Raw genomic sequence first — 11,820 nt, 5'->3', positions numbered from 1 at the left:
CTTTGTAACCATCCGACCACACTTCTCTAGTCCGAATGACATCCCAATGTCAGTGCTGTAGATCCTGGTGGTGTGGCAGCCAAAAAATCATCAACATATATATCCTAAGGCCACCAAAACGGATCCCCTCAACACCTCGGCTGCGCCTAGAAATTCTGTCCATGAAAGTAATGAACAGAATYGGTGACAAAGGGCAGCCTTGGCGGAGTCCAACTCTCACCGGAAACGAGCCTGACTTACTGCCGGCACTGCGAACCAGACTCTGACACCGGTCGTACAAGGACCTGACAGCCCGTATCAAGTATTATTATTATTATACATATTTTTCCTCTTTTTTCATTTACTTCATTCCCCCTGGCAGCATTGTTATTTTTGTACCATGTTCAAATGTTCAATAAAGGTTTATTAAAAAAAAAACATTTGCTGTTTTGGCAGCAATGAGTTGTGGCTAATACTCTTCACCGAAGTCCGTAAAAATGCAGACTTCGCATTAGGGCGGAAATACTACCCAAAATGGGCGGATGTGGAGAATGTGGGACACACTACGCRCTCAAACCCTTCAACATGAATGCGCATTTGAAGTGCACAARGGCRGAACGAGGGTGGGAGTGCGGGAATTGGGACAGGGTCAATAACAGCCCTTTTGTGGCCTTGATGTGGTTTGCCACAGGTGGTCCATGCATGGGCCAGAGGCCAGTTGTGGCATTACATCTTAGAAACAGTGCCAGACCTGGCCCACACTGGGCAGAGCACTTACTGTATGCCAGCAATGCTAGCTTGACACCAGATCTGGCCCTGATATGTTGGAATGTTGCRTATTTGCAGTAATTAATTCTCCCAAAGCCAAACATTTATTAGAGGGAACAACTACATTTTTTATTTCAAGATAAAATGTTACATATTTTATTACTAACACATTTAGGTAGCCTGAGAACTGAAATATACTTCTTTTATTTTTTAGGCCATGAATTCATGTATGCCATTGGGAGAAATTCTCGTATTGCAATTAATCACAATCTGCACAGCCGTGACATTTTGAACTGTAAGAATAGCCACTGAATCTGTATTATGCTGAGCCTTGTATGTATCAGCAAAGTAGCATTATGTGTTTATGTATCTGAGGTTAAAGTTCAAGAGTAAAGTCGAAACCTGTGATGTTTACAAAATACCTTTTAGGGAACTATTTTACTATAAACCTTTCTCATCACAAAAATGCAATCTCTCTTGTATAAAAGCAGCATTTCTCTTTGACCTTTCTGTTGCATTATTGTATGAAAATGTTTCCCACTTTTGCCCGAAGTTCACGCCTGAACTTTGATTTCCTCTAAATATTTGAATAAAACCATTGCTATTCTCTCTGCTCGTGCACTGTCCCCCTGGTCCCCTCTTTTGGCTACAACCACACACACAGAGGATACAACCAAGGCCACACGCAGCCACTCATGGCTCATCTCTACAGCTGCCATTCAGATGCGTATAGCACAGGACGTTTGATGGTTTTCTAATCTCGGGAGCTGCCACCGGGAGATGGGGAGAGCTGACCCCTGTCATCCCCACAGTGCATCTCAAACAGCCCCACATCTCTATCGCAATCTCCCCGCGCCTGTGAGCTCCCCCTCCATTGTGTCGTTCGCTGGCTCTCCAAATGTCAGGACAAATGCTCCAGAGTTGAATCCTCGCACATCCCCAGGGTGGGGGTGACCTGTTCACAGCCACTCAGTATAATGTCATTCTATCTCTGGGCAAGGGTTTCACACTGACCTGTGATGTGGAGTGTGCAGCAAACTAATTCATGCAAACACGCAACACTGATCAAACATCCATACAGATAATGTTCTGCAATCCTGGGCACCTTACAAGCCAGGAACAACCTGCAATTCAGAGGAGCTTCTAATAAGAAATAAAGAAGGAATTATAGGTTAATTGGCCTTTCTAAACTGTCTCTAGAGTGTGAGTGCAAATGGTTCTCTGTCTCATACCATTTTACTTAGCTGTGATTATTGAAGACTATTTTGCAACCAAAAATTTCAAGAAAATGCGAGAATTTTATTACAGTTTCTATTAATTCTGAGTTATTGCAACTGAGTGACCCGAAAGCCATGTTGCTACTTTTGAAGCAGTYTTTGAACATTAGGGTGTAAGAAAATTTAGTGTTCATTAACTGAAAGTGAGACGAAACCACATAAATGTTGAATAGATTAAAATGTGAAGAGAAGAGGAACATACAACACCAATGACTGGAGTGAATGCCAGTTTAATCTGTCAGTGCAGATAGGCAACCAATGCTGACAAGAAACTGAAAGTTCCGGGATATAGATACATGTTCTTCAGTGCCTGGTATGCCCACTACTGGCCTAAGGCTGAATCGCAGACACTCAGACAAAAAAAAACTGTACTTATGTTTGATTAAAGGTTTTTTATGTGTTGTGATGGTGTTTCGGGCATGTATCTAAACTATTTTAATCAAGCCATAACAATAGTCAAACAATAGATTATAAAAGTCAATACTCAAAAAGGAAAACTAAGAAAATGGTGTTGTGCTTTTAAAATCAGTATCTAACATGACTAAAAAATATATTCAATGGGTTTATTTTTGTGTGCACGACTTGCAACATTGCATTCTAGAACATGCATATTACTCATTATGTCCACACTACAGTGGATATACCTTCTTCTAACTGAGGGTGTGGGAGTTCAGAATTAACTAATCCCATTCAAACTTAGGTCAAATCAGAGTCAGTACACACCTCCAATCATTTATAGTGCCTCTAATTGACACCAAAGAAAGTTCAGCTGTTCTAGTATGCTACGGCCTACAGCAGCATTAAAGGAGCTACAGGAATTTCTCACAAATAATGTCACAACAATCTCCCATTTCCTTCAAATRTCTGGACTATGAGGCTAGAGTTGCATGGTGGAAGCCTTTTCTTACAACAAAAATCAAAGCCCAGTTGCATTTTGCAAAACCACATTTAAAGTCTCACAAAGACATGTGGAAAAATGTATCATGGTCTGACACATGGTCTTCTTTGCCATAACTCCATAAGGTATGTTTAGCACAAACCCAACACTGCACATCACCAGAAGAACACCATACCTACAGTGAAGCATGGCGGTGGCAGCATCATGCTTTTGGGCTGTTTTTCTTCAGCTGAGCCTGGAGCCTTAGTCAAGGTAGAATAAATAGTGAACAGTTTTCCAAGTCAATCTTCCTTCAGGCTTTCTGCTAAAAAGCTGCAGATGAACAGAAACGCTGGCTTTCAAAACGGCAAGAACCCAAAGTGTACATCCTAATCAACAAAAGAATGGCTTCACAAGAAGAAGATTAAAGTTTTGGAATGGCCCAGACCTGAGACAGTATCCAGACCTGAATCTCATAGAAAATCTGTGGGATGRTCTGAGGATGGCTGTGCACAAGAGATGCYCTAGCAATCTGACAGATTTAGAGCRTTTTTGCARAGATAAGCAGCCAAATAKGCCCAAACCAAGATGTGCCATGCTGGTAGACTCATACCCAAAAAGACTGGCTGCATTAACAAAGTATTAATTTACATTTGCAACCACCTTATTTTATTATATATTGGTATATACATTTTTTACATCACAAAAACCTAGAATTAAACAGGAGTGTGTAGACTTTTTATCCACTGTATATCCACCTTGGCTCACTTTTTATCCACTTCAGGTACATTGAGAACATTTTAAGGCACAGTGGAGAYGCAATTTGCCAACTAGTCACCAATAATTGTAATCCAGTAATACACTACCTTAAGGTGAAAGACTATTTGTATTGGTAGGAGTTTTGAGTAACACTTGAATGTGATTTTTTTTGTGTAAAATTTGGTATCAGAAAGATAGTTCTGTTTAAATTTTTCTCTACAACTATTTGTCTGAAACAATTTTCATTAATGGGATATCAAGGGGAAAACTTTGTTTTGTGCTTGTCTAATATTCCATATAAATATGAACAGAGAAGCCRAACTCCCTTTTGCATGAGAGGAAGAGTGCATGATGCCATATTTATAAAAACAAATTATTTAATCATCTAGCAAATCTTTTATTAATATTCTCTAAATGGTACATAGTGCAGCAACAAAAACAATATTTTTCACTGTTCAAAGCGCAATTACTAAATCTACCACTTAATTATTCAAAGGTGGATGGTCCACAGCTTGAGTTATTTCAGAATTTCTAAAATGACTCCTTCCATTAAACATTAAAAGTTCTCTGCAGATGCTTAATTTTCATCCAGATCCATCAGGCATGAGATGTTTATCTCCCTCCAGGCTACAACATAGAAACAAATTCAATTTATCTGTTAAGCATATTTTCATGTTTAATTGCCATTAATGTGATATATCTTAATGTTTTTATGTTCTGAAAAAAACGAACTAAAATATTGGGATAAAGAAAGTCTGTCTGCTGGTGTCTAATCTAAAAATTTAGCCTTTTATATGCATAATACAAAACACAAAAAATGAAAAGGCCAAAAGAAAAGAAAAACAGTTTCCGCCAACTTGCACAGAATACAAAAATAAATTATAAAAGAGAAGAAGAGAAAAGAAATCCCCTGGAGCAAGAAAAAATGTTTAAGAATGAGCCATTAAAGTGCATCACACAGTTTTAGAAGGTCTCAAACATAAGCAAATATGGAAATATTTAACTTAATTCAAATGAGAGCCTGTGCCTGGTTTCATCTCTTTAAAAAGGCTTCTGAATACTGAACAGAAGGGTAAAGCTGATCTCCAAAGTCATATTGCAATTTGTGGCACCAAACATGAGCCAAGTGGTGTAATATGTTAAATTTAAAATCTAACAGGAGGTTAAGACCTGTAAACAGAACGGTTTAGAGCCTTTTCATAGAAAAGAAGGGAGCTGCTGCCATGTTGCATCACACAGCCTCGGTGGGAAATGTGTTTTTTAAGCCTGTTTTCCCTTGCAACGCAGTTAGCCTTGTGGACCCTCAGCACCAAACCACAAAAAGCTTTATTGCCGTTTTCTTTTAATGAGATAAAAGTAAGTTACCTGTGAAGACAAAAGATTCCTAAATAGCTGAGTAATGTGGCTCCCACCCGACCTGGKCACATCATCCGTCTACATCCTATCAACGAGACCGAAACAAATTGCACAGCCAAGAGGCACTTGTTATCGTTTTTGCCTTCTCTCCAGAACATAACAGGGAAGCCGAACCCTTGTCTGGAACCCTTTCTTGCCCTTCCCCTTCCTCGCCATTCTTTCATGACTAGCTAATGAATGTAGATGGTGCTCTGGGGGGATGCAGTGGTCTTATTACGAGGGTTATGTGTGTACGCCGCAAGTTCTCCCTGCTGCAGTCAGGCGGTGAGAGGTTCAATTGCTTTGGCAAAGCCCCCACCTCAATAAACAAAGGGGTTAAAGAGGTTTGTTTATTGGGCCCACCTTGGTTTGACCTCCGTAGCTCGGGGACAGGCTACGTGATTACAGAAGTGTCARTGTAACCCGTGGAGAACGGGCCCGGTCTACTCGCACTGGCTCTCGCTCGCTCTCCTAATAAATCACATGAATAAGTGCGMAATCCAAAAGTGTGAGACAAACGTAAAAACAAAGAGAGAAATGTGAGTGAAGATTAAACAGTTTATCCACCATGTTTGTGGTTAAACAAGTGGGATCCAGTGCTCTATAACGATGGGATCTCGATSAACAAATATCTGCTCTGTTGGCAACGAATGCAGTTTTGCTGCTGGAGTTTTCCTGTTTTGATTTTTCATTTAGAATCAGTGATTGGTCCTGTTTTAATATGTGTTGGAAATTTATTTTACCATAAGTGTTTTATAAATAAACCATGAAATGTGAAACTGCCATAAAACAATCAACAATATAAAACAAAGACCTTTTATTGCATCTTATTCAGATRTTACACTTTTACATCGTCTACCTTAAATTAACTTTACAAACTAAAGTTGAAAACTTTGCATTGTACCTTACTTCAGCCCCAACAAACTTTAAACAGGAAGTATTTTGTAAATGCCATTCAACTTTTCTGACTAATTAAAAGAAATAAAATAATAATAAAACTATGATGTCAGGTTTCTCAGGAGCGTGGTCATGGAGTCATTTTCATGCACCAAATTGAAGCAAAATCCATTTCTGTGTGTTTTTTTGAAAACATCAAATGACTTGTCACGAAGTAGCATTTTAAATTGTGCCTTTGTGTGGATTTTTATTTAAGGCTAATTGTTTTAATCATTTTTGTCAGATTTGTCTAGAATTTCATCACAGTATTTAAATGAAAATTGAAAACGAATAACAAGTTCGAACTGCAGACTGYTGAGTATTCACAATGGGATGTAATTCAAGGACAAATTTAATTAGTTATGTGACTGACTGTTTGATGCTTTATTAACTAAGAAATTCAACATATAGTWTTTTTTGTTTGTTTTTCATAAAATTTTGCAGTGTTTGCTCTGCTGCAGATTCTGAGAATTTCCTGACTTTCTGGTGAGAAAATGGAACAGAGGTACAGTAACTGTCTTTTATCTGTGAGGGATTTCTCAGCACCCAGGTTTTTCTTTCCTTTCCTCTACTGGTTTTTTTAAAACTTCCAGCCAGGTTTTTAGTATTACACAGAGCAATACAGCTGGGTATAAAACCAAGTTTTATTTATATTTATATGATGTTAATGCACATGAGTCATGCAATTACTTTAGKCTGAAAAGGAGAGTTCATCGGACATGTGTTCCCTTGTACTAGTGTAGATACATAAATAGTTATGGCCTGAATATTTTGGTGATGCAAAACATCCTGTAATCATGTATAAAGTACATTTATTTTATTTTATTTTATTTTATTTTTTGTTCAGGCATAACAATCAATGTGATGTGTGTAGGTAAAATTTACTAACTGATGATAACCTTATTCACCAATGCTTCCAGTCCTGTTGGGTTTTTTGACATGTTGGTCTATTACCTAAATCTAAATAAGGTAACCAGTGGAAAATTCTAAGCTTTGAACCAGCTGAAATTGTGTTTGGATACATTTCCCCTAAAGGTGCTGGAAGATGTGATTTTCCCCTCACAAGTGTATCTTACTGAGTTTGTTTTCAAGTGTGGAAAACCATTGCATCACACACACCATCCTACCTGCTGAGAAGAGTGGGAAAAAAGGTACTTTAACAGAAAACATGTTCATTGTCGCTTTTGTCCCTGTGATATAATGTCAGCTCTGTTACCAGTTCCCTGTTGTGCACTTATTTTCTACACGGTAAAGTATCTGATATTTATTTTTGGGATTTGAATGCCTGAACGTTAAAGTAGAACTTGACAAGAAACATTAAAATACTGAACATTTACTCCAGAGACTGCTAATCCTTGTTTCGTCATCTGATTCTGTAGTGTGTATGATGGTTTACCAGTGTCAGCTGAGAGATAACAGAAATGGGATTTCAAACTTAGTTTTTTGGGCTTCCTCACAGTTATTGCATTTTATTCTGAGGCCTTGCCAAGTTAAAAAGCAACACGAGATAAAGAAGTTTCTGCTGCAGGGTTCATCAACACCAATGACTTGGGCAGCTTGGACAACTCTGCATTTTATTTTGTCACAGTGAACATGTGTTTTGTGGCAGTTGCACTTCTTAATGACCTGCAGGTGCTTTGTTTTTCCTGATCTGCTCATCAGGAGTAGAGCTTAAAAGCTGGGAGAACCAGCCCAGTCAGGCCATTTGGACAGTGAGCAGGATGCACGTGGGGCTGCTTTCTGAATTTTTTAAAAGGCTGGCATCTTTGAGTGTGATTTGCTCCTTTTAGAATATTTTTTTATATATGTCATCATTCTTTGAGCCATCCATTCCACTTATTAAACTTAAATACTGTTCAAAGTATTTTCGGTGGGTGTTTCATACCAATATTTAACTTTACCTATAAAATATTTCTCTTTGACGAACCAATTTTCTAGGAGMGCAAAACAGATCAACAACAACAAAAAATGTGTCCAGCTAGAAAAAAAATGTATAAAAGTTTAGATTAAGGTCTGGTCACTTGTCATTCTGTTTACGGTTTACAAGACACTGTGCAAAGTGAAATAAAATAAACATTCATCTGCAGTTTATCAAGAAAGAGATGATTCACTGAGCAACCTTGAGAAACAGCAAACAGCATTCCCTCCCTGACATTTAAACAGACCTTCTGTCTTTTTCAATAATAAATCATAAACAACCCATGAGGATATGAAGTTGTTGGTGCAAACACAGTTTTTGTGTATTTTGTAGTTGTATGCTGTTGACTGTAATGGATTTTGTGTAATAACTGTATGGGGCATTTTATTATGTTTGCTCTCCTTTGTCACTCGGTGGTCATGACGTCTTATGACAGTGCTTTTACATCTGTATGGGTGTCTGTTCGGAAAATATTTCATGAACAAGTGGAACTGTTTTGGTGAAACTCTGAAAAAAACATTAGAATTTTGTCTTGAATTCTGTCTTGTTTTAAGTCCTCTCTGAGAAAAAATGTAAACCTATATTTTAGACTTTCCTTTGTTCTGCCCCAAACCCAGCAGATGGCCGCCTATCCTGTGCCTGGTTCTTGCAGGAGGTTTCTTCCTGTTAAAGGAGAGTTTTTCCTCTCCACTGCTGCCGGTGTGCTGCTCAGGATGGGAGACTGTGATGAAGCGAAGATTTGGTGCAGTCTGCTGGCTTCTTTAATTTTTTTATTTTTTTTTTTTTTGTGTGTGTGTGTATAGTGCCCCAAGACAGCAATTGTTGTGATTTGGCGCTATATAAATAAACTGAACTGAAACTGAACTGAACTAAACTTTGCAACATTTCATCACTTGATTCCAATGCATAAATCTGTGCAAAGGCTAAATAAACTAGAGCTATCTGTAATATAAACACAATGTAGAGTACAAAATATTGTTCTTATTTATGCACTGAAGATGTTCCTCTACAAATGCATGATCTGAACACCATCACATTAACCAAGATTTTGGTTTAAAACTTTGTCATTAACTATTAGAGTCAACAGTTATTGTTTGTCTGCTTCAACTCTGTCCTTCGTTGACATGAGGCGATCTTGGTTGACATTAGGCATCGAGCAATATGCATTCTTTCAGCAAATGATAGGTCTTTGCTCAAACTCTTCCTTTCCATCTTGCTAATGCCCACTCAAAGTCCTTTTCTGGTCATGTTTGTGTTTTGACCTGATGTGAAGCTGCTTCTTACCAGCCCGTGTGTGATGTTTGTTCTCCGGAGAAAGAAGGCTCATTATTTTTCGTGCGCAGACCCAGTTTTTACTGTTATGTCCAAAGATCAAGCCATCTCTCCATTAGTGAGAATTACTTTGAAAAGGTCTGATCTCTGCTTGAAAGACATGCACTCAAAATGCTTACACACCAAGTGTACTGAGAAAATGTTTATTTTATAACATTTTTTACATATTTATTTCATTTTTTATGCTGTTGAGCCCAGTATACCCAACATGCAACCTCACAGGCCATCATTTCTCACTGTTCGGCATGGAAATAAAGTTTTAATTATATGTGTTCATTTGAAAAGGCATGTGAGGTGAAATGAAGTCATAACTTGTGACCTGGGCTTGAAGGAACTTTTCTCACACTCTGATTGCTCCGTTAATTTATTCAGAGAGCAGTGAATCACCCTAAACCCYTCTGATGCATTTCACTTTGTTATGTTGTTGAGTTATGATTCATCCTTTAAAAAAGCTATAAAATTATATGATGCTGTCCTCAGTATTTTTAAATTAACTGTTTTGCTCAAATGGAATCTTTGTTGAAAGTGGATGATAGATAATGACGTGTTTGATAACTAACAAGATGGTTGTTAAATTTCTATACAATTTACACCAAAAAATGTAGGCAAGACTTTCCTAATTATTTAATATTACCAAATTATCTTCTTGTAAGTGTGATTAAGTAGAAATTGCATTTGTGCTATTTTTCATTTATAGTGTCATTAACTCATTTTCTCCTTTTTGTTGTAATGACCCCTTTCTGCTTATCAGGAGGTCGAAAGGTTTGTTCCTTCCTCTGAATATTTGCTGAACTTGATTTGAACACCAAATTAACACCTTTTCAACATCAAGAATGAAGACAATGRCTTGTGATTGGTCTATAAACCACAGGATTTACCGACATTGCAAAAAAAAATAGAATGGGTACAATTTAAAAAACAGAGATGATTATCTCTATGCTTTTTTACAGATTAAGTGTACATTATGTAASCACACAATTCACTTGCAATGAAAATTAAACCCATGCTTTCCATGCATTTCAAATGTAACACATGGCATCACATTTAACACTAGACCATTGTCTAGTAGTAGGTCCAAATGTAGTTATTTTAAAGGGGTAATATTATGTTTCTCAGGCATATATTTAAATTCTATACCATAATAAAAGTAACTATGTCACCTTCAGTTGTTATTAAAATGTTTTTTATGTGTTTAAAGAGAAAATAAATTTGACTTCTCATCATATCTGTGTCTAAACACCTTAAAATTGGCCTCTGTCTCTTTAAGAACCTCCTCATGCCTCTGTCCTGCCCATTTCAGCATGGGGCTGGGTGTGTGTGTGTGCTCTGTGGTAAGGAAGCTCAGCTTGGAGACACAGCCCAGAGGAGGAGCTGATCCCAAAAGGCGGTTCTAGTCCCAACCGGTCAAAATCAAATCAAATCAAATCAATTATGACATGATATAAAACTCAAAAAAGTTGATTTTACATGAAATTGCCCCTTTCACATGAACACAAACACTGTAAGAATAGAACAGCATGGTAGAAATACTGCAGTAACTTTTTCAGTTGTTATGGGCATGGCATTATCTGAGAGGTTACCTCTAACTGTAAACACGAACAGAGTACATCAATACATGTCCACAATGCTACTCAAGCCATGAGGTGTATACTGATGTTGCCAGCAAAACACTAGCAAATTTCAGAAACTTGTTTTCTCTTAGCTGAATGACACAACTTTCTGTTGCTCACATTACGTGACACTTCAAAGAACCGCATTGAAATACAGAAACACAAAGTTCTCTCTCAGATAATAAACTTCAGCACATTTTAACTTTAACTCATCAGATCTTTTAACTTTTATAGTCCACAGAAATTATGGGATGCAACTGGATGGATTTGTTAACCGGTTGTACGGGACAGGATGAAGACGCCCACTGAGAGTACTTGCCATTTACCTATGTGACTACGGTGTGACGACGCACTAGTCAGTTGTCCCAGGAGCGACACCATACAAACTGTCAGCAGCAGCGCCCTTCTGCACATACTCAGTAGGTCCCTCTCCTGCATCCTGTAACAAATTGAACAAAAGAAAATACAAGTTAGCAAAATCAGTACCCAAAAAAATACCAGATGTGAAGGCCGGGTCACTTGGGCTCAAGCCAACCATCTCCCTCAGCTTTGAGTCGGCAGTCAAAAGTGTTCAGCTTGAGTAAACTCCTAAATCACAAACTTAGACTAARGGTGGCTTATTTAGGTGTATTTGCTTGATAAAGAACTGCCCTGCATTATTTGACAACATGTTTCCAAATGTTTCTGAAAATTCAATAAGTGGGACCATTAAATCATTTATATTATTGTATTTTTAAATAAACTTGTCAGGATAAAGGCCTGGGGTCTCATTTATAAAGGATTGTGTGGAAACCATACTAAAAGTGAACGTTCGGCCAAAAGGCAGAAATGGCGTACGTCAAAAAAGATTCAGATTTATAAAACCGTACGTACGCATGTTTCTGTGCATCTTTCCTTTATAAATCAGAGCCGCATGTCAGAGTTTGGACCAAGGTTCCTCCTCAGGTTCTACCCTCTACACGCCCACAC

General features: G+C 37.9%; 1 protein-coding gene across 2 annotated transcripts in view; it reads right to left on the bottom strand.

Moving 5' to 3' along the window:
• Positions 1 to 11,820, bottom strand: part of tafa3a (TAFA chemokine like family member 3a) — a 104,631-nt gene that overhangs the window by 31,976 nt on the left and 60,835 nt on the right. For both annotated transcript variants that reach the window (XM_014008645.1, XM_014008644.1), the window contains exon 2: positions 11,178 to 11,290. In XM_014008645.1, the coding sequence (XP_013864099.1) occupies positions 11,178 to 11,289 (112 nt within the window). In that variant the 5' untranslated portion in view covers position 11,290. The remainder of the gene's footprint in view (positions 1 to 11,177; positions 11,291 to 11,820) is intronic.

Source organism: Austrofundulus limnaeus, unplaced genomic scaffold (genome assembly GCF_001266775.1).
Source record: "Austrofundulus limnaeus strain Quisiro unplaced genomic scaffold, Austrofundulus_limnaeus-1.0 Scaffold51, whole genome shotgun sequence".
NCBI lineage: Eukaryota > Metazoa > Chordata > Actinopteri > Cyprinodontiformes > Rivulidae > Austrofundulus > Austrofundulus limnaeus.
Note: the sequence above shows the minus strand (reverse complement) of the source record. Positions and strands in the feature narration are given on the sequence as shown.